Below are 23,716 nucleotides of genomic sequence, written 5' to 3'. Positions count from 1 at the left end.
CAGAACTCTGGCTCCCCTCAAAAAATATGAAATAAAGTCAAGCCATTTTTGCAGACAATTAAAGAAAAAAAATGGGGGTGGGGGTGGGTTGACAATAAATTTTCCGCACCGGGTACCACCTTACCTTGCTTTGCCAGTCCCTTTAGATGGTTGAATACATGGCTTAAAGTGCCAACAACCATTTTTTCTGACAACATTATATGTAATTTACATACTTACATGAATATTTCTATGCTGACATATCATAAAACATCAGGGTATCTTATGGGAAACCAGTGCAGGTGTTTTAGTTGAGGTGTTGCATATACGTGTGAGTGTGTGTGTTTATTGAAGGTTTTTAACATATTAAGCAGTAAAATCCAAACACATTCATAAGAAGCTAATAAAAAGCAATATATCCAAAAAGAATAGCAATAAAGAGAAAGGAAATACAGTGGTACCTCGGGTTACATATGCTTCAGGTTACAGACTCCACTAACCCAGAAATAGTACCTTGGGTTAAGAACTTTGCTTCAGGATGAGAACAGAAATCGTGCTCCGGCGGTGCGGCAGCAGCAGGAGGCCCCATTAGCTAAAGTGGTGCTTCAGGTTAAGAACAGTTTCAGGTTAAGAACGGACCTCTGGAACGAATTAAGTACTTAACCCGAGGTACCACTGTAACTGGGAAAAAAAAACCTTTATCACATTTATAGCATATAATCTAAACAGAAAAAAGAAACTCCCGCCTCCCTATCTGACAATTATCTGCAACCACAATTATTCAAACTGTTTAATGTATGCACTCTAGAATAGTTTTTACCAGGACCTCTTTTTTTCCAGGGGGAACTCACAGGAACTCAGTTCCGGCACCTCTCAGGTGAGCCATTCTAGGAGAAAGAGTGTTCATGGTAAATTCCGGCACCTTTTTTTTCTAGAAAAATAGGACAGGTTTTTACCCTCTGCCGAATAGAACTTTCCCTCCCAAGTCCATCCTTTAACTTTTAGTCACCCAGACAGTGCAATATGACTCTTTCTAACGTCCTCCTAGTGATCTAAATATTTATCCAGTTTCTATATAAAATTTCTTATAAAGTCCTTTTAACCACTTACAGCAATTGTCAGCCAAGTCACAGTCCAAAAATGTTGCGTAATTGATATTCACCCAGTCCTACTTCCTTACAGTTCCTCCCCCCCTTACAATTCTTCCAGTCTTTCATCAGCAGAGGTGTCACATATACGTATGTATAGACAGTCACTTTCATGTGACCTTTTATAAAGCATATCTCCTGATTTGTTTGCTCAAAGTTTGTAGATGATGCCGGCTATTTTACTGAGCATTCATTCTAATTTGTTTGCAGGGAAGTTATACAATGTGGCGCCAATCCATTGTTATCCCACACTTCCCAGTGCGTTTTCCTGCCACTTTCCTTATCGCAAAAAAAACACACCCCAACCTGATTTTGGGGGAGTAGCTGGTTTGCTGTACAAGGGTGCCAAATCAACGGTAATTTTGCGACCTGATTTTGCCGGTATGTGATTGACTCCTACCTGAAAACCGCAACAGACTGGAAGCACCATACGTCTCCCAGATTTGAGTTTGCTTCTATCAGCCTGGGAAATCAGGCAATTCCTGATTCAGTGTTTGAAACTTTTGTGTTCCTACAAAGTAATAACCATGTTAAAAAAAGAGAGATGATGACCAATGCAGGAGTTAAAGGTAAAGGGACCCCTGACCGTTAGGTCCAGTCGCGGACGACTCTGGGGTTGTGCACTCATCTTGCTTTACTGGACGAGGGAGCCGGCATTTGTCCACAGACAGCTTCCAGGTCATGTGGCCAGCATGACTAAGCCGCTTCTGGCAAACCAGAGCAGCACACAGAAACACTTTTTACCTTCCCACTGGAACGGTACCTATTTATCTACTTGCACTTTGACGTGCTTTCGAACAGCTAGGTTGGCAGGAGCAGGGACCAAGCAACGGGAGATCACCCCGTTGCGGGGATTCGAACCGCCGACCTTCTGATCAGCCAGCCCTAGGCTCTGTGGTTTAGACAGGAGTTACCATGTGCCTATTTCCGAAGAGACCTGTGAATGCTTCCATGTAGCGACGCATTCTTGGCAATGACAAAAAGTAGACATGTACCACAAATAAACCTTTAATGATTTTATGGCCCTGAATCATCTCGGTTTGCGTGCAACCAGTTGCATGTAACAAAGATTAGCCATTTGCCCTGTTCTTCAGGAGGTAGTCCTCTACTTGAAGGACTGTTTAGTCTACAGAGATGTTCACGTTGCCACCTACTCTGTTTCCATTGCATTCCCCCCTCCACTGGTGTCTGAAGCCACCTCCACCTGTTAGCCACAGTCCATATTGGTCCTGTGGTTTATTGACAAATGTGGCTGCTTGATGTGTTTTTTTCTCACCTGCAGAACCAGATGCCGGGCAAAAGGTACAAGCATGCATGCAAGCACAGGTAACTTGCTGCATGAAAAGGAGTTTGGGTGGCAGTTGTAGGAGTGGGGGAACCAAACAAGTGATGTGCATTGGGTGAAGACAGATCTGTGTCCCTCCCTTATTTGAACAAGACCATGTAAATGTGGCTCAAAATGCAGCGGAGGTGGGGTGGGGGTGACCTCACCATGTTCTAAGCCCCCTAGTGTCAGCACGGCTTAAGTTCAGGTTAAAGATTAATACCGTATTTTTTGCTCTATAAGACTCACTTTTTCCCTCCTAAAAAGCAAGGGGAAATGTGTGTGCGTCTTATGGAGCGAATGCAGGCTGCGCAGCTATCCCAGAAGCCAGAACAGCAAGAGAGATTGCTGCTTTCACTGCGCAGCGATCCCTCTTGCTGTTCTGGCTTCTGAGATTCAGAATATTTTTTTTCTTGTTTTCCTCCTCCAAAAACTAGGTGCATCTTGTGGTCTGGTGCGTCATATAGAGCGAAAAATACGGTACAGTAGTAGTAGTAATAATAATAATAATAATAATAATAATAATAATAATAAATATTATTTGTATCCCACCCATCTGGCTGGGTTTCCAACAAAGATTAAAAATACATCAAAATGTCACACATTAAAAACTTCCCTGAACAGGGCTGCCTTCAGGTATCATCTAAAAGTCTCGTAGTTGTTGTTGTTCTCTTTGGCATCTGGTGGGAGGGCGTTCCACAGGGCGGGTGCCACTACCGAGAAGGCCCTCTGCCTGGTTCCCTGTAACTTGGCTTCTCACAGTGAGGGAACCGCCAGAAGGCCCTCAGCACTGGACCTCAGTGTCCGGGTAGAACGCTGGAGGTGGAGACGCTCCTTCAAGTATACTGGGCCAAAGCTCACTAAGAAGGAGGAGCAGGGCAGACCTTGACGTTATTATGATTTATTGAATTTATATACTGCCCTATACCCGGAGGTCTCAGGGTAGTTCACAGAAAAAAATCAAAATATAAAGCCACAAAATAAATAATCAAAATAAAAGCAACCCAATAATCCAACCCCACTCCCCAAACCCCACATTTTAAAAGGGCAAAGGATGTCAATCAAATCAATCAAAGGCCTGGCTAAAAAGGAACATTTTTGCCTGGAGACTAAAGGTGTATAATGAAGGCACCAGGCGAACTTCCCTGGGGAGAGCATTCCACAGACGGGGAGCCACCACAGAGAAGGCCCCGTTCTCGTAGTGCCACCCTCCAGACCTCTGGAGGAGGAGGCACACAAAGAAGTGCCTCAGGAGATGATCTCGGGGTCTGGGTAGGTTCATATGGAAAGAGGCTGTCCTTGAGGTATTGCGGTCGTGAGCCATTTAAGGCTTTACAGGTCAAAACCAGCACTTGGAATTGGACCAGGAAACTACCATAATTGGTATCCAGTGCAGCTGGACCAGGATCCGTGTAATATGCTCAAACCGTATTGTTCCGGTGAGGAACCTGGTTGCTGAATTCTGCACTAGCTGAAGTTTCTGAACCATCCTCAGAGGCAGCCCTACGTATAACAGATTGCAGTAATCTAACATTGAGGTTAACAGAGCATAGGCAATAGTAGTTAGGCTATCCCTGTCCAGATAGGGGCATAGCTGAGCCACCAGCCGAAGCTGATGGAAGCCACTCGGGGCCACTGAGGCCACCTGAGCCTCAAGCAACAGTAAATAATCCAGGACTACCCCCAAGCTATGAACCTGCTCCTTCAGAGAAAGTGTAGCCCCATCAAGTTCCCCAACAACAGGTAGCACCTGGGCAGCAGCCCAAAGTAGGCACACAGATTACCTGATCACAGCGTTCCCTATGATGGTGATGTATTGCACCCACTGATCTATAAATCGCTCCATGCAAATTTTGTGCAAATCAAACTTTTTGGGGGTGATGCATTTATTTGGTTATGCATAAGTGGTCACTGTCATGTAACAAGTAATGGTCCCAAATTTACTTTATTTTTTTTAAAATATTTTTTTTTTGATTTTTTAAAATTACAATTCTACAATCACAAATCCAACATACAATATAAAGACAAGATTCCATGGAATCTCCTGGATTTCCCTCCTCCCCTTTGTGGGTCCTATTGTTAACCATTTCCTCCCGCATCTTTTATAATAATCCAAATCTTTTACCTCTCCATTATATCCAAAATTCACCATTAAACTACAAGTGTTATTCCAACCCTACTAAAAACTCCAACGGTTCCAAATTATACTTTCTTTCTTTAAGCATTGCCTTCTACAAACACGTCTGAAGGCAATGTACAAAATACAAAAACTGCTAAAAAGACCAAACCCTCCCAAAACCCAGTTAAAAACAGCATGGAAATTTGCAGCAGATAAATTTAAGGGCAGCAGAGAGTAGATACCCAGCGCTTTTTTTCTGGGGGGGGGGAATGCAGGGGTACACATACCCATAAACATTTCGTGGATCTTTGTACTTTTATTTATTTTCCCCGATTTGAATTATAAAATGGTGGTTTTCTTGAGTCAAAATGAGAGTACCCCTAAACATTTTTTTAGGGAAAAAAACACTGTAGACACCCATTACAGAGACCTACTCATCCTGCTGGGAATGCTTGTCAAACCATAAATGTCTTTGATGTTTTCTCGGGAAGTTCAGATAGTCGGCGCCTGTCATATCTTGACTGGAATGCTGTTCCGCGGAACAGGGGTAGCCGGGCTAAAATCCCCAAGCCCCGTTACAAATGCTGATTTTTAGCCCCATCAGACCCCTCTCACTAGATATGATACATCCTATGATGAGGTATTCAACCTCTGAATGCAATATTTTGGGTGCCATGAGGAAATGGCCATGACTTTTACGCCCCAGTAACGAACTCTCAGAAAAGCCCCAAGGCAAATGCAGAACCAATCCTATGAAAAAACCCACCTTGTTTTCAGGGGAAGCATAATTAAAACTTTGCAGTGTTAAAAGCTGATGTCACTACTTCCTTCCACCACCACCCCGTACATTTGATAATTCTGTTAATTACCTTTTCCACGGTCCCGGCCTGAAGAAAGTGTGTGCAGAATCTCATGTCTACAATCCAACCCCAAATACTGTAGCTGCAAGTGTTGTAAAAGTCAGGCTTGCAAGCCTAGATTGGGTCGTAGGCCAGATAACCCAGTAAATCAAAGTCTGGGCTCGCTGCTTCCAGAGCCAAGGGAAGGAGGCTGCTTTTTCCAGAACAAGATAAATAACACCACAGTTGTCATTTACTGCTATACTTGCTGGTTCCCTCCCCAAAGGCCTAACAGACTGGAACTTTTTAAATTTTTCAGTGAATTTAACAGATCTTCAAATTGGAACTGCATTTCCCACAGCTATGCTCGATTTTATTTTTGCACCTGCCAACCAGCTACTCATATTCTGTGCTCTGACCAGAAACATTATATTGTCTGTTGAACTTTGATGACTATAATTCTATAAATTCTGCCTTTCCCAGAAGCCTATTCATTTGTTCACTCTGCCTCCCACACATGCCATTGGCAGTTGTGTGGCAAGGATGGAGACCACCTTGTTTCAACAATTTTTTCCAGCTGGATGTCTCTGTGTGGGGGGATATTTTAGACCTATGCCTTAGGTTTTTATTTCCATTTTTTAAAGCCTACCCTTATTATTATTTTAATTGTTTTGTATGGTTGTAAATCGCCTTGAGACACATGAGAGGATTAAAAAAAAAAAAGATGAAACATAAAAGCAGGGATGTTCTTGGCAGAACCCCCCTTGGTGGTGGTGATGACGACAACAACAACAACAACAACAACAACAACAACAACAACAACTTTATTTATACCCCGCCCATCTGGCTGGGTTTCCCCAGCCACTCTGGGTGGCTTACAACATAACTAAAACCATAAAAAAAATCCTTAAAACCTTTTCTAAACAGGGCTGCCTTCAGATGTCTTCTAAAAGACAGATATTTGCTTATTTCCTTGACATCTGACGGGAGGGCGTTCCACAGGGCGGGCGCCACTACCAAGAAGGCTCTCCGCCTGGTTCCTTCCTTGTAACTTCACTTCTCGCAGTGAGGGAACCAGAAGACCCTTGGAGGTAGACCTCAGCGTCCAGGCTGAGCGACGGGGGTGGAGACGCTCCTTCAGGTATACTAAGCTGAGGCCGTTTAGGGTTTTAAAAGTCAGCACCAACACTCTGAAATTGTAGATGTACAATTTACAACACTCTGAAATTGTAGATGTACAATTTACATTACACACACACACACACACACACCTGATGCCAGTGAAGATCCTTTAGGACCAGTGTTACGAATATTGTCCCATCAGCCCCACGTAGAGCGCATTGCAGTAGTCCAAGTGGGAGATAACTAGAGCATGCACCACTCTGGTGAGACAGTCCGCGGGCAGGTAGGGTCTCAGCCTGCGTACCAGATGGAGCTGGTAGACAGCCGCCCTGGACACAGAATTGACCTGCACCTCCATGGATAGCTGTGAGTCCAAAATGACTCCCGGGCTGTGCATCTGGTCCTTCAGGGGCACGGTTACCCTGTGCTGTTAAGCTGTTAAGTGGAAAAAAACAGGAGGGGTGGAAATGGAAGAGCACCAGATATGCCTGAAGGCAAGGAGTAAGTTTTGTGTGCCTCTGTGTTTATGTGAACACGCACACGCGTGCAGGAGCATGAGTTCAAAACTGTTTGCAAATTAATTGAGCAGCAAGACTTATGAACTGCAATTCTCTCTCTCTTCTTTTCTGGCGTAGAATTGCCAGCCAATCTGACCCGGGGGCAAAATTCTTTTCCAATCTGAACTGCAATGATTAGATTCTGGCTGTAGAAGCAAAAGCACTACAGCTGGCTGCAGATGAACGATGGAAGTATTTCACTGTGCGCGTTGGTGGCTAGCAGCAAGCGGCAAGGGCCTCTGCGCATAACCAAAGTGTACTTTGACTGCATTTCAGTTTCTGCAACACTCCCAAACACCTTTTTCCACAATCTTCCTTCTATTAAATACTTCTGATCCCAAATATTTTTGAGATCCAGCTCAGATTTATGACCTGCATGCAGCAATGCGTGAGCATCAATGCATGAGCTCTCTGTATGCGGGAGGAGGCCTGGTGGGGGTTGTTAGTAGGGGAGCTCCATTGCCGCACAATGCACATGAAAAAGTGGGTGAAGGAAGCATTGTGAGGTGACATCATCTCCTTCATGCTTACAGTGTTTTGCTCAAGCACTCAAAAAAATTTAATCACCTATAGAACTGGTCTGCAACCTGCTGTTTGGTTAATGCCAACCTGGGTGCAATGTTCTTCACCTGGTGCACATCACTCAATTCCCTTTTGGTCATGAGATGCTGAAGATGTGGTACCATTTTCTTCCTTGAGAAGTACGTAAAAACTAAAGGAGGAACATTATTTCTCTCTTTTCAATGCTCAGATCAACTCTACTGGATCTTGACTTTTACCCAGAGCACTTGAAAAAAATGAATTCTGTCTGTGCGCATGCGCAAGCACACTCTCTCATTCTGTGCCTTGGTGGGGGAACTCATCAGGTGGAGAGGAAAGAGGGGGCTCATGGCTACAGCTTAAGAACCCAAATGTGCCTATCGGCCTAAAATAAGCTTACCAGATTTTTTAAAAGATTCTGGGGACACTTTTTTTTGGAAAAGAAAAAAAAGTTATTAAAATTATTATTATTATTTAAATAAGAAGTAATAACTTCTTTTCTGTGGTCTCCTCCATCGCGCGGCCTTCCTTTGGGCCCCAGCCTGCTCTCTTGGGAGTGCTAGCCGCTGTGGAGTAGGCCCGGTTGGGCCTGGGCTCGGCCATGTGTCCTTGCCCTCCCGGTGCTCTCCTATCTCTCCTTCTCAGTGGCTGCAGCTGCTCTCCTCCTTCTCCCTGTGTCGGCTCTGGGGTTTTCCTGGCCCCGGAGCACCACTGGGCAGTCAGCCGGGTTCTCTCACTCCCAGCTTGATTTGGGTCACGGGGTGTGTGTGTGTGTGTCAGCGGTTCCCCCAGTTGACACGCCAGGCGTCCCCGGTTCCCCCTCGTCAGTGGCAGTCTCAATAGCCTGGAGCCAGCCTGGTAGCTGCTTGCTGCTGTGGTGCCCACCATTTTTTCCTACCATCTGTGACTGGATTAAAGACTTTCTGATAGATCGGACACAAACAGTGAGGATTGGATGTGTAACATCTAATTCCTTAAAAATCAGCACTGGCACATCATAGGGATGTGTGCTAAGTCCCTACCTGTATTCATTGTACACATACGATTGTGTATCATCTGACCCGTCTACTGCAATTATTAAGTCTGCAGATGACACCACCATAATGGGTTTAATAACAGGTGGGGACGAATCAGTGTATAGAGGGGAGGTCCAAAAAATATCTACATGGTGCCTATGGAACAACTTGCACCTTAATATCAGCAAGACAAAGGAGATGGTGTTGGACTTTTGGAGGAAGAGAGGAGAACTAGCCCCGCTGTACATCGGAGAGGGCTGTGTGGAGAGTCTCTTCCTTTGAATTCCTAGGAGTTTATCTCACTGGAGACCTTACTTGGAAAATAAATACAACCCAGGTGGTTAAGAAAGCCCAACAGAGACTCCATCTCCTCAGAGTCTTGCGGAAGAACAATGTCAATCAACATCTGATGATCTCCTTCTACCGGTCAACAACAGAAAGTGTCCTTTCATACTGCATCACGGTGTGGTACGCTGGTTTGACATCATCTGATAGGAAGTGCCTACAGAGGGTGGTGAATACAGCACAAGATATTATGGGCTGTCCCGTGAATCCACTGGATGAAATAGCGGAAGATTGTTGCCTCAGGAGAGTGAGGAAAATTCTCAGGGATGATTCACACCCTGGCCGGCACTTTCTTGATCTCCTGCCCTCAGGCAAAAGATAAAGAAGCATGATTAGTCACACCAACAGGGTAAAGAACAGCTTCTATCCGTGGGCTGTTAGGCTGCTGAATGAAAAGATAACAACAGGGCAACCGACTTTCGGGTTTGGTGGGTGTGCATCAGTAAACGAGGGGAATTACGACTAAGAGAGCTGAGTGGGGGGTGCTCGTGTAATCTCACTGTATACAAGTGACAATAAAGTATTTCAATTTCAATTTTGCCTTGCCGGGAGTCTCCATGTGATGTGTCTTGTGCCGTTAAAGCAATCATGCAACATTCATTCCCTACTAATAAATCTACAACACTTAAAATATAAATCCAGGGACATTAGATGAAATCCGGGGATGGATTTTGTCCGGGGACAGATTTGTAAATCCGGGGCCTGTCCCTGGGAAACGGGGATGTCTGGTAACCATAGCCTTAAAAGGTTAGTGCCCCCAGAGTTAGTGGAAGTGATGATAAATTGCAGCAGCAGAGGCAAGAGTAGCTGAAAAACAAACCAAGCTTTGTTTGCCACGATTTGTACGCCCTTTTGGAAGATGACTTGTGATTTGTGGAACAGGTTAAAACAAACCATGGCTTAGTGTTATAAGCCATTTAAAGACCAGCCAACAACTAGGCCACATAATCTCGTAAAATTTTCCCAAAAAGAAGCTGATAGTGATTTATATTCTTAAATAAAAGACACATCATAGGCAAGTTATAACGATGACTGGTGTATTATCTATATCTTTCTATGTATTCACTCTCAGTTATTTCTAAGAAATGAAATCCCCAAAAATTAGTATGAGCGATGCATTGTACATAATGTGAATTCATATCGTATTTTATTTATATGATTTATTATTCGCCATTTCTTCCTAAGGTTCCAGGGTGAGTTACAGCAATTTAATCATACAATTGAAAAAGTAAAACGGTTTGTATGCAATTATAAAAGCAGATAAAGCAATTCAAAGCAAAAGCACCAGGGTATAAAGCAAATATTTCTGAGCATTATCTATTTAGATAATACAGTGGGTTGAACAGACTATCTTTGCTGAGATTATAGATAATGCTGCATTTGTGAGTATGCTTCCTACCCTGTGATTAATATTGTGAGAATAGATATTAAGTAGCCTTATCATCAGAATAAGCCTCTTTTAAGTCCTCCACATTTTTTTCTGTGGTGAATGGCTAGACTGCCCAAAGTTGCAAGGTGTCAACTCTAAAAAGACTCTGATGGAGAGTAAAGGGGGGGGGCATGCCTATATTGCAAAGTTAGGAAGCTTAACCATTCTTCTTTACCTAAGAACACTGGGATGATTAACATCCTTGCACAACTCTAATCCCCAGGGACAGAACTCACTTGAACAGTGATTCCTTAAGTACGTAGGACTGATAGGCCTCCAGTCACTAATTATCTCCATTTTTAGCTGCAGCCAGGAAGCAAACTCAGCTCTGCATCTATATGGGATCCACTCCTGTGCCTATTCTTTAAACCTTGCTTTCTCTTGCTGATATTATATCATAAACCACTGTATGATTTGTTTTGTTTTGTTTGTAATAAGGGCTAGATGCTGTTGTTGGCCACTGCTTCTTGCTTTCGCTGTTCCAAACTTTTCTCTCGTCTTCTGCCGCTTGGCAGTGCAGAGATTCTCAACTCTGAATACTTCTCATTTGGAGAGAAACTTCGGAAGGCAGTGTGAAGAGTAGCTTGGACATAAATGATCCGATGCACCAATCCCACTCTTCCCAGGGAAATTTTTGTGTGGTGAGCAGCAGGCCTGGTAGGGAAAGGTGAATAGTTCAACTTCCCTGCTAAACCATCCCACCCCCGTCTGGAGTTTCTCCAGTTCAACCCCATATATTGGGAGTGTGAACAAGAGGGCTACCCCCAAACCATCTGATGAGCCTCCAGCGGCAGGCACGTTCTACCTCAAATCCAGGAGGAGTGACAAACGGCGCGGGGGGAGGAGGGAAGGTGTATCTGGACAAATTTGACAGCCGAAATTTGGTGGCTCCGACTGAGCCCTTGGCGAGGAGCTGCTTCTCAGTCCCATGCGCCCCCTCACTTAGTTGGATCTCCTTAGGTAGAGGGGAAAGAAAGAAAGAAAGAAAGAAAGAAAGAAAGAAAGAAAGAAAAAAGAGATTTGCGATCATTTCATTTCATATACATACTATATGTCACGGCACATCCCCGCCCGTCGGTGCACGTGCCGATCTAGCCTCCAAGACCTACTTGTGAGTAAAAAAAGAACATAAAACTCGGTGGGCTTACTCGCGAGTAAACACGCAGGGCTTCTCCTCCCCCCCCCCCCTTGGATCCAGCAGTCTCTCAGCTGCTGAGCCCCCGGGGATATTTCCTCCCGTCCGCCCCCGGCTCCTTGTCTCTCTTGCTCAATCCACGCTCTCCTTCCTTGCCTCCCTCCCTCCCAGGCAGCGGCTGCTGCTGCCCCGCCTCCTCTTTGCTCGGGAGAAGCGCCGCCCCGCTTTCCCTTTAAGAGCTGCGCCTCCGAGTGACGTCTCGGCGAACGCAGCTCTTTTGGAATGTATGCAAACGAGCCCTCTCCCGCCCCGTCCAACGGCGAGGCGAGCCCGGCCCCCGCCAGCCAACGGCGCGCGGGCGCTGCTGAGGGGTCGGCCAATAGATGCAAAGCGCCGGCTCGCACCATATAAGGAGCGCCCTCGCCATAAAAGGCAACATTGTATCGCTTTATATGGGGGTAAAGGCAGCGCGGCAGGAGGAGGAGGCGGCGGCGGCGGCGGCGAGGAAGGAGGAGGAGGCGGAGGGAACGAGGGGGCTCCCCGGGCCGGCGCGGGTCCTGCGTGGAGCGTGAGCGAGAGGCGGGCGAAGGCGGCGGCGGCAGGGCAGAGCGAGAGCGCGGAGGGGGCCGGGCCCAGCCTGCCGGCTCCGGGGCCCATGGCAGCGCCGGCCTGACCCGACCCGTCCGTCCCACACTGGCGCTGAGAGGAGGCGGCGGCGGCGGCGGCGGCGGCACCATGTTACCCAGCGGGGCCGGGAACGGCGCTGCCGCCCTGCCCCGGAGCTCGGTCATGGGCATGGCGAGGACGTCCTCGGGCCGGCCGGGCGCGGGGCTGTCCCGCGGGGCGAACGGCGGCGGCGGCGCTGCTTCTTCTGCTGCGGCGGCGGCGGCTTCTGCGGGAGTGCGCGGCGGCCCGGGCAACGGGACGGGCCCTCCGAGCGGCCCTGGGGCAGCCGCGGGTCGCTTCGAGCGCGACCGGGACTTGGGGGCGGCCGTGGCGGCGGCGGCGGCGGCGAGCGACAGCGAAGGCAACTCGGAGTCTGGCGAGGAGGAGGAGCTGGTGGGCGACCGGCGCGGCGTGAAGCGGACTTTGGGCGACATGGAGCTCGGGGTGGTGGTGGGGGGGCCCGAGGCAGCGGCCGTGGCGGCGGCTGCAGCGGCTGCAGCGGCGGGGGGCTACGGCGGGGCGAGCGGCGCCGTCAGCGGCGCCAAGCCGGGCAAGAAGACCCGCGGCCGCGTCAAGATCAAGATGGAATTCATCGACAACAAGCTGCGGAGATACACCACGTTCAGCAAGAGGAAGACGGGCATCATGAAGAAGGTAACCGGGGCGGGGGGAGAGAGGGCAGATCGCGTGTAAGGGGGGGTTATTTCTGGATAATAGGGGTCCTGTGCTGCTCCTCTGCCTGTAGAAAGGAGATGGAGCTCTTGACATGCTCGGAAGCACCGTTGTCTCAGGTGCACGTGCTCCGTCGGAGCGCCCCGAGTCAATGCACCCGTCGGCTTTGGAGAGAGCAGCTCCGGGCTGGCTGGGTCTTGGGCAATTGACACCGGAAGGGGAGCCAGCCATGGGCCTAGCCAGCCAGCCCCGGCACCGGAAAGGCACGCCCCGCTCTGGCCCGGATTCAGCTCCAGGAAGGCCTCCCGCCGCCCCCCGGTCGTTGCGCGAGCCCTTCACTTCGAAATGCATCGCGGAAAGGGGGAAATGCAGCGGAGGGGTCACCTCGGATGTTTTCTCAGCCCGGGTTGCGTTCGGGTGAAAGGTCGGGGCAAATCCGTTGCAGCATCCTCGGGGGAGAAAGGTGCGCCTGTGTTTTGCAACAGGGGATTCCCCACCCACCTCACGAGCCTGCAAATCAGTAGGCAAACTTGGAGACCCCTGTCCCTTCCTTACCTCGTGCAGAAGAAGCCCCATTGAGTTCAGCGGGGCTGGGCTTTCAACATGCACGTGTTAGTTTGCGTGTGCTGGGTGTTTGCTTCCCTGTAAAGTGGCAGTGGCTGGAACTGACAGGCTGACCCAGAGCCTGGAACTAAACAAAACTACAGCCAGTCCCCTGGTGGGTTTCCTCTGCTGATCCCTCTAGTTTTGAGGGCAAGAATCACAGTGCCATCCTGTGCTTGTCTACTCAGAAGCAAGTCCTATAGAATTAAATAGGGATCACTCCCCACTGTGTACAGAGTTGAGCCTCTGTTGGGAACTGAGTCTGCAATCCTAAACATGGTTACTAGAGAGTAAGCCCCCATTAACCACAGAGAGACATACAGCCAAGTAGACCCACATAGGTTTGTGCTGTGGGTGAATCAGGCTTGACTCAGGGATAAGGAACTTGTGGTCTTCCAGATGAGGATGGACTTTGATTTCCATCGATCCCAGCCCATTGTCAGGGGTCAGAGACTATCGGTTCTCCATCCCTGATTTAAAGCTTGATTTAGGGACGCGGGTGGCCCTGTGGGTAAAACCTCAGCGCCTAGGGCTTGCCGATCGCATGGTCGGCGGTTCGAATCCCCGCGGCGGGGTGAGCTCCCATCTTTCCGTCCCAGCCCCTGCCCACCTAGCAGTTCGAAAGCACCCCTAAGTGCAAGTAGATAAATAGGTACCGCTTTATAGCGGGAAGGTAAACGGCGTTTCTGTGTGCTGCGCTGGTGCTGGCTCGCCAGAGCAGCTTCGTCACGCTGGCCACATGTCCCAGAAGTGTCTCTGGACAGCGCTGGCCCCCAGCCTCTTAAGTGAGATGGGCGCACAACCCTAGAGTCGGACATGACTGGCCCGTACGGGCAGGGGTACCTTTACTTTTAAATGTTAGGGCTCCTTCTTGAGACAGGCTTGCCCCTTAATGTGTGTTTTTTAAAACTTTCTTCCTGTTTAGGAACAGCATTAAAAGTTATTTATGATTCTAATAACTTTTAATGCTGTTGGAGGGGACCTTGAGGGTCATGTAGACCCTAAAATTGAGTCTCATACTCTACCTACTGAGCTACATCTCAAGCTTAAAAAATGATTTGTTAGCTACTATGGTTAAGATTCACCTAACAAACCCTGTCAACAGAAGGCCTACACAGGGACTCCCGTTTGTGCAGTGGGGCTATCCCTGCCCCCATGTGTCCCTGAAATTGGCTGGGTTTGGGGTCGGAATAACCTCCAGGACAATGTGTGGGGTAGCAGAGAGGGATCGTGCCATCTGGTAAGCTGAAATTGGTTGCGCAGATGGGACTGGAACAGCCGGATGCTGAATTATTTCCTTTGCTTTTAAATCTGGGTTTTAGGTTAGCAGAATCATTTTCTTCTCGTTCCCTTGAGGATGGCACAGTTCTCCCCGTTCACTGCAGTGTTTTATCTGAATTTGTATAGGATGCTGCAAGAGCAATCGCAAACAACTTTGGTTTAGGAAGAGGCAGATAAGGATTGGTCCATAGAGTTTTATAAAAGTATGCATGCATCTTGCAATACTAGATCCTGGGGCCACTCAGTTAAAACTGAATGGGCGAGCAAAAGGAAGTTGAACTATGAAATTCTCTCCTACAAGGGTGTAGTGATGTACACCAGCTTGGATGGCTTTAAAAGAGATTTAGACAAACTCATGGAAGTCAATGCAACTAGCCACACTGCCTTGTGTTTTGCCTCCATTGTCAGAAACAACATGCCTTTGAATAACATTTGCTGAGAATCACAGGTGGGGAGAGTGCTGTTGCGCCAATGTCTTGCTTGCAGACTTCCCCACAGGCGTCCGGCCGGCTGCTGTGAGAAACAGGATGCTGGACTAGCCATGGGCCTTTGGACAGATCTAGCTGAGCTCTTCAAATCTTGGTTGCCGGACTAGGATTTAAGCAGTCCAGACAACCTGTAGCAGTCTAAATTGTGGCCTGTATGAAGATTTGGCAGCTGTATTGTGCCATAAGCTTATGTCACAATTCAGTTACTAGTCTTTAAGGTAGCCCTGAGACTCTTGGTTGTGTTAAAACCATCAACATCGCCCGCTCTTTTTCAGGGAGGTATTACGATGTTTGAGGTGTCAATACCAGACTTTTAAAAACACAGTGGTGCAGAACTTTCCATTTTGGTTAATATTCTCTCACTTCTTCTGTTCCTCCATCTTTGTCAACACATAGAAATCATTAATACAGTAATAGTGATTTATCCCATTATAGCTACGTCCTTACATATACAGTGGACGCTTGGGTTGCGAACATGATCCGTGCGGGATCCACGTTCACAACCTGCAGTGTTTGCAACCCGCTTCTGTGCACGCGTGGGTTGCAGTTCGGTGCTTCTGCACATGCACAAAGCGCGATTTAGCGCTTCTGCGCATGCGCGACCGCCGACACCCAGAAGTAACCCTTTCCGGTATTTTCGGGTTTCGGCAGTCCGTAACCTGAAAAAACGCAACCTGAAGTGTCTGTAACCCGAGGTATGACTGTATTGGCTTATGGTGCTATAACTTTTTTGCCTGGGGAGATGCTTATTTTCCTCAGGTGAGTCATAGGCTTGTTTGCTACAAAGTTGCTGGGCAGGCCGAAGAAAAGGATGCAGCGTGCACCAAGGGCTCGTGTATGCACTGTTCACAGTGGTTGCTGTGCCATTTGGGCCTCATAGGGTGTAAGACAGGGAGGCCAACAGTAGGTGGAGCTAGAGTCAGGGATGCAGCCAAGTCATTCTACATTTGCCCCTGTTCTCCTCCCCTACGGCCGCCAGACTGGTGACTGGGAGTGGCCGCTGGGACCATATAACACCAGATCTACATTGGCTCCCAGCACAATCCAAAGTGTTGGTGCTGACCTTTGAAATCCTAAACAGCCTCAGCCCTGTATACCTGAATGAGTGTCCCCACCTGCATTGTTCAGCCTGGACACTGAGGTCCACCTCCGAGGGTCTTCTGGTGGTTCCTTCACTGCAAGAAGTGAAGTTACAGGGAACCAGGCAGAGGGCCTTCTCGGTAGTGGCACCCTCCCACCAGATGTCAAGGGGAAAAGGGGGTTGCTGAGGCTGAGGTGGGGGTTGGCTGAGGATAGACTTGTGGGCTAGCTCACATGCAGCAGCATCCACTGGACTGGTAGTAAAAGGGCAGGCAGGTAGAGGGGTAGTGGAGCAGTGTGCCATTTGCTCTCTACTGAGAGTTTCTAGAATCCACTAATTTATTTAGGATTACAGATGAAGGCGTGGTTTGAGAACGCATCATTCAGCCCCCTTCCAGAAGCTATGCAGGTCTGGATGGGAGGTCCACGTTGACCACCTCAGGTTTCATGGCAGAAGAAAGGCCAGATATAACTCTGCATAAAATAAAACCGCAGCTTGCTTTATTTTTGATCAACAACTCCACAGTATATATAGGAAAGTTCCAACATTCTGCATGTGTTTTAAGTGTTTTGAACATGTTCCCACTCCTAGAGCCCCGTCCCAAGTATTAGACATCTTTACCTGAGCTGCAAAATATAATTTTTTTAAAAAGGCAAACGGTACACACCCATAGAAACATCATGTGCAAGTGCAACTCTTCCTAAACCACTCAAGCAGTTGCTCAAAGAGAATGACAATTGTTCCCTTCCCTGCCTTTTAAGGGGGTGGAACAATGCTGTTTGGCTAAAACTCCCATAAACCCTGACCATTGGGATTGGTAGAGGAGTTGGTTCAGTGGAAAGAGTGAAAAGTAAACTCCACCATCTCTTATTTTAAAGCACAGATGTGGAACTTGTGGCTTTCCAGATGTTCACTTCCAGCTCCTACCAGCCCCAGTCAGCATGGCCATTGGAAGTTATGCTCCAGCAATAACTTTATGTTAGCAAACTGGAGCCCAGGAAGGTGGCTCACAGATTTTTGGAGGCATCCTGAAGCCATCATCCCTAAAGTTGTTTGGAAGTTGATAAATTTGGAAACTGGTGTGTTTTGCAGCCCTAACTTAATGGTGAATGTCTCCTGATGAGCAATGATTAGGAAACAGTGACAAATCCCCAAAAGGGAGTGGTATCTTTTTGCCTGAAATCTGTAAGTGATTGCTGCAGCTCCTTTCTCTTCTCTGTGAGTGTTTCTCTCTCTCTCTCTCTCTCTCTCTCGTATAATTGTAGTTTCTGAGCATAAGACTCATGCTGCATCAGATCAAGACTTAATCTAATCCAGCAACCTGTCCCACCTCCTCCACCAGTGGTCATCCAGGCACACCCTAGCAGCAGCCTCCCCCCTCTCCCCATTGATAATCTGAACCTAGAGGGCTCCATTCAGCTACTATGATTGACAGAGTAATGCCTAAAGCATTTCTGCCCCTACTTTCCCACCACATGGGTGGTATTCAGCTGTTTTTCTCAGAGTAGACCTGTTGAAATTAATAGCCCTAGCTTAGCCATGCCCATGAATTTTCAGTGAGTGTACTCAGAGTAAAACATAGTTGAATACCACTCTGTGTTTTCCAAGGCAGCTTGCAACTCAAAACAGTACTAAAATTAATTTTAAACAACAAAAAAAATCACACACAAAAAGTAGAACACCAGTAAGATAAAACTAGCAAACCATTTTATCTTCTTTTTGAAAAGCTAAGATTTAAACAGATTTTTCTGGGTTCCTAAATGCTAACAGCGGAGATGCTGCGTAAACATGTCTGGGGAGGGTGTTCAAGAAATGGGGCGGCATCACAGACAAGGTTTAATCCCAGGAGTGTCTTGTGTGAAGACCTAAGTCGCCAGGAACAGTTGGTCATTCAGATACTCTGACCCCAAGTTGTTACAGCCAAAGCCAGTACGTAGATCTTTTAATGTGGGTTCATTACCATGATTCAGTTCAGGCATACCTTGACTTAAGTTGAGTTACGCTTGAGCTTTCTGCCAGCATCTGCCGCCCCCTTTCCTTCTCCACTCGCCGTGATTGAAGGCTTGCCAGGTGAATTAATTATACCTGAGCTGGGAAACTACAGTTACAGGAACAGAGGAAGCGACCTTATACATGGAGTCACACCAATGGTCCGTCTAGCTCGGTATTGTCTATACCCTGACTCTCCAGGGTTTCAGGCAGGTAACACCCTTGGCTCTACCTGGAGATGCTGATGGTTGAACCTGCGACCTTCTGCATGCAAGGCAGGTGCTCTGCAGCTCGACTCCAGAGCTTCCTCGATTGCAACAAACCAGAATCTTGACCCATGGTTTGTAGTTGGTTTAAGGTCTTGGTTTGTTCTGAACCTGGTAATTGTAGTTTCCCAATATGATGGACTAACCTGGAAAATCTGGGTCACGTACAGTGGAAGGGGTCACTGGCTTCAGGCACATGAACACCTCGGCTTATTAAATTGAAATATGTCTGAACCAGACCAGTGAATCCTTGTTTATAATCTGACCACTGTGTTCAGCTCCCGTGAAAGTTTTGGAACAATTGTCGGAGGCAGCTTCATTGTAGCATATGAAGGTAGTCCAGAGGTGGACTCCCAGTTCTATCCCTGGTTTCTGACCAGGGAATTGGAGTCAATGAAATCCACAAGTTCCTCATCTCTGTAGTAGTCTGAATCTGGATGTTACTGACGTAGGGCTAATTGTGGCATGGTATTTTCTTTCCAAGAAAGGGGGTGCATCTGTTGCATCCATTTTGAAGCCAGTGAAAGCAGCTTTGTAGCACAGAATCCCCTGAGCTTTGGATCTGACCACCCCTGAAAGCTGTAGACCTGACTCTTCCAAGATGGGCGGCAGAACGTCCCAAATGCCGCCCGCCACATCTTGTCTGCACTGAGCTTCGGTTTGTTCTTTCTCATCTAACACATGGCCCTCCTGCCACTGGCTTTCATCCTCTCCTCTGCTCTCCTCTCCCGAGTAAATGGCAGAATTTAGGCCAGCACCCTTGGGCCCAATGTGTTGTGTGGTTGCGGGCCCTGTGCACACGCCGCCGTCGTTGCCATTTGAGAAGCTCTCCAACAGCTGGTCTTTCCTTCCCCCTGAGTCGCTGCTGTGAAATGAAGCCCGGAGCAGCTGTTTGCCATTGGGACAAAGTTGAAGAAAGGCTCTGTTCCCTCCCTCAGCTGTCCTGCTCTCTGGTTGTGGCCATGGCCATAGAGCGGACTGAAGCACTCTGCCGCTCTCTGCAGTACTTTGCCAGCAGTCTGGCCAAACAAGAATTCAAGGGGAGTCGGGAAGCTGCAATCCAGCTCTGTGTGTGAAGGTCTGCCTAAGGTCTGGGGCAAGGGGCTGTGGAGACAGCTGTAGGCAAGGCTCACAAGGCAGCTCCTAGGACTGGAATGCCACACATCCTCTCGACTTGCACCTGTAGAGTTGGCCAGTGCAGCTTGGAGCCTGTTGAGTCAAACACAGCCCAACAGCTGATGGGTATATAGGAAGCTACCATCTACTAGAGTCGGATCATGGTTTCATCTACCTCTGCATCACCTGCACTGGCCGGCAGCACCTCTTTCAAACGGGACCCCCTGAGCCCTATCTGGAGAAATCGGGGATCAAACCTGTGACCCGCATGCAAAGGCAAGGCCCTGAGCTGTAGTCCTCCCCACCAGGGGCTTGATTCAAACTCCTAGATCTGCTGTGTGCCCAGGAACAGCAGAGGGGGTGGGGTGAAAAACATGGCAACTGGATTCTGCTGGTCTCTCTTTCAGGACTTGTTTCCCAACAATGCCTGACGTTTCAAAGGGATGGCCAAAGGGGGCTTTGACAAGTGAGAGAGATGAGCAGAACCTGCATCCTTGTCAGCATCATTACTTAACTTTGTTTGTTGTTCTATGTTTGTTTATTTTATCTATTTATAAGAGCATTGCCTTGCTGCAACTGAAACGTCACTCGCAAGTAATGCTCTGAGGGCCTGGGCCCAGGCATAGCCATAACCCCTAGACGGTTAGGGCAGAACATAAATTAGCGTCTTAAAAGTTCAGATTCCCAAGGACTCTTCTTGCCCATCTTGGCTGCTGTAGGGTTGCTTCTGTGCATTGCAGAATATGCACCAAGCAACTGCCTTTTGTTTAGACACGGAGTTGCATTGAGTTTGCGGGATTATGAATGTGCATGCACACACATGCACTTTGCTCTTAAAAAAATTAAACCTCTTATAACTGACTATATGGGATTTTGTTTACAACACCTTGGGCCATCATTTCAGGAGAACTTGAGTGGCTGCTCAGTGTGAAGTAGCCTAGTTGTGCAGCCAGGTAGATCTCGCCATACTAACCTGCTGTCCTCCAGGCATTCCTTGGCTTGTCCCTGTTCTGGTTGTGGCTTTCTGTCACCTGGATGATCACCTGGAGTGTTGCTGCTGTAGAGGTCAGTTCAGCAAGCAGTGCACGAAAGAAAGCATTTAAGGCACTCGCCCTCCCCCTTTTCTTTATGGAATTATTCTGCCAAGATCTGCCGCTAACTCTGCTGGTTTTCTGTAGCTCAAGGCATTCGTTGTCTCCAGCGCTTTGTCTATTAAGCTGTTTGCAGAGAAGCAGTGACAATGATAATGAAATTAGAGGCATCAACTGCTGAGCACATCTTGCTTTCCCCATGCTTGGGGACTTCTTAGTATATATTTTGCATTGTTATGCGTTTGTCACCGGGATGCAGGTTTGAAAGCCAGTCTTCTGACGCATTTCAATGCTCCTTGTCCCATTTTATTCTTTGATAGGGTAGTTGAATTTTGGTTAAATCATAGAGACCTTGAGGCTGCTGAAATGGTTCAGTTGGGGGTCAAGTGGTGTTATATATATACTGCCCGAAGTTGCCACTTAAGCAAAGTGATAGCTGCAGTTACCCTTTGCTGGACAGAATATGTGATTTACTCTGTTCTTTGGGCAAAAAACAATGAACCTGCATTTCCCAGTGTTGCATTCTCTCTTGAACACCCAGTTTGTTTTGCTCTATAGGAGACAAACTGTTCTTGCATTTTAGCCTTGGTGCTCTGGAGCAAGAGAGACGCGAGCAAATACAGCCTTGAATTTGGTGGGATGCATGGATGTGCGTTGGTCTGCATTTACTGCTGGAGGCCAACCCTTGCCAACCTGCTGCCCTCCAGATGTTTTGAACTATAACTCCTATCATTCCCAGCTAGCATACGTGCGCTGGCCAAGGCTGATGGGAGATGCAGTCCAAGACATCTGGAGGGCACCATGTAGGCAAGGGCTGCTGTAAGTTAATTAGAATGGGGGTGGGGAACTTTGACCCTTCCATATTTAGTTGGACCAACTAAGATGCTCCTGCATCCTCTTCTCCTCGTGGCCTCTAGGAAACCCACAAGCAGGACAGAGCACGAGAACACTCTTGCCTCCTGTGGTTTCTGGTAACTGATATTCAGAAGCATTACTGCTTCCAACCATGGAGGCAGATCATAGCCATCATGGCAAGTAACCATGGATTGCCGTTGTCCTTCATGAACTTGTCTAATCCTCTTTAAAAGCCATCCAAGTTGGTGACCATCGCTCCCTCCGTGGGAGCAAATTCCATAGCTTCCCCCTCTCCTGTGCAAATAAATACTTCATTTCGTCCAACCTGAATCTTCCAGCAGAAGGTCCAGAAGTTCTAGTGTTAAGAGAGGGAGAAAGTCTCCTCTACCTCTGTGCTGTGCGTAGTTTTAAAAACTTCTGCCATGCCGCCTCTTTCTCTGAACTAAAAGCATCCCAAACTCTGAATCTTTCTTTAAATCAGAGTCGCTCCACACCCCCTTGGATCATTTTGGTCCCTTTTCGATATCCTGAGGCGAGGCGACCAGAACAACGCACAGTAACTCCCACCATTGGCCACGCTGCTTGGGACTGGTGGGAGTTTGGAGTCCCAGTAGCATTTGGAGGGCTGCATGTTCCCCACCAAAAGGGATGCGGGTGGCGCTGTGGGTTAAACCACAGAGCCTAGGACTTGCTGATCAGAAGGTCGGCAGTTCGAATCCCCGTGACCGGGTGAGCTCCCGTTGCTTGGTCTCTGCTCCTGCCAACCTAGCAGTTCGAAAGCACGTCAAAGTGCAAGTAGATCAATAGGTACCACTCCGGCAGAAAGGTAAACGGCGTTTCCGTTCGCTGCTCTGGTTTGCCAGAAGTTACTTAGTCATGCTGGCCACAAGTCGGTCACGACTGGACCTAATCATCAGGGGTCCCTTTACCTTTATGTTCCCCACCACTCAGGGGATCGTTGATAAAGGATAGCTCTGTGAACAGCTACTGGTAGGCATGAGAGACAAAAAGAACCTCATTGCTGTACTTGTGAACACAACTTGCTGGGAAGGGCTGTTTTCCTCATGCCCTGCTTGTGAGACTCCACAAGGCACCTACCTGCCTACAGCTTCCTGGACTAAGAATCAGAGAATCATAGAGTTGAATGGGACCCTGAGGACCATCTAGTCCAGCGGTTCTCAACCTGTGGGTCCCCAGATGTTGTTGGACTACAACTCCCATCATCCCTGAGCTCTGGCCTTGCTAGCTAGGGGTGATGGGAGTTATAGTTCAACAACATCTGGGGACCCACAGGTTGAGAAAGGCTGATCTAGTCCAAGCCCCTGCAATACAGGAATATGCCGCTGTTCCTTCTGGGGATCGAACCCGCAACTTTGGTGCTGCCAGCACCGCACTGTGACCAGCTGAGCTCTAATGAGACTAGCTGGACCTTTTGCCTCTTCCAGCATTGCTCTCCTCCTGTTGTCAGACCCAAGCTGTGCAATGGCCGGAGGAGAGCCTTAGCTGCGGGATTTGACAATTAACTGCCCGAACTGCTGCTTTTCTGCTCTCTGACCTTGTCAGTGGTGGTGGGGGTAAAGGGCACCTGTGAGGAGGCAAGTCCGTCCGGGAGGTCGGCGTGGTATCTAAGAGAGGTCAGGCTGTGGCATATTGCTTGGTGATGACTTTGGCTGACGTTCCGAAAGCTCTACTGACTCCGCTTCCGCTTGCTGACTGATGGCCTGTGCTCAACTGTCAATTGCAGTGCCGTTTCCCCTGAGTAAGTTCCTCCTCCTGTCATTGTGTTGGCCCAGGGATGAACAAAGCCCCCTGAAGCAAGTGACTTGGATGGAGAGCAAAGCTGTTGTGGTCCTCATAGGAGATTATGGCTGGGTCCGGTTTGGTGCTGTGTCTGATTTTGGTGGTGATGGGAGGGGAAAAAGCAGTGAGCTTCGACTCTTGCTTGCAAACTGCCCCCAAGCAGGATAACAGAAGACAGAGTGTCGTTTGCCTTTGTTAAGGGTTCTCCGAAGTGAGATTTCTTGCCCCCTAGTGCAGGTAGCTGGCATTGAGTGG

The 23,716-nt window shown here is 48.0% G+C and overlaps 1 protein-coding gene and 1 long non-coding RNA gene across 3 annotated transcripts in view; one reads left to right on the top strand and one right to left on the bottom strand.

Annotated features, from left to right (window-relative positions):
- LOC310703018 overlaps positions 1–23,716 on the bottom strand; it is a 429,179-nt gene that overhangs the window by 143,442 nt on the left and 262,021 nt on the right. The gene's annotated exons all lie outside the window — the stretch shown is intronic.
- Positions 12,149–23,716, top strand: part of SRF (serum response factor) — a 75,320-nt gene continuing 63,752 nt past the window's right edge. The window contains exon 1 of one of the 2 annotated variants that reach the window (XM_083494459.1): positions 12,149–12,873. In XM_083494459.1, coding sequence (XP_083350585.1) covers positions 12,289–12,873 — 585 coding nt within the window. In that variant the 5' untranslated portion in view covers positions 12,149–12,288. The remainder of the gene's footprint in view (positions 12,874–23,716) is intronic. The other variant, XM_083494460.1, reaches the window with a different exon arrangement.

Source organism: Podarcis liolepis (genome assembly GCF_965112155.1).
Source record: "Podarcis liolepis genome assembly, chromosome: 3".
In the NCBI taxonomy this organism is placed as follows: domain Eukaryota; kingdom Metazoa; phylum Chordata; class Lepidosauria; order Squamata; family Lacertidae; genus Podarcis; species Podarcis liolepis.
The sequence above is the reverse complement of the archived record's forward strand: the minus strand, read 5'-3'. Positions and strand labels throughout refer to the sequence as shown.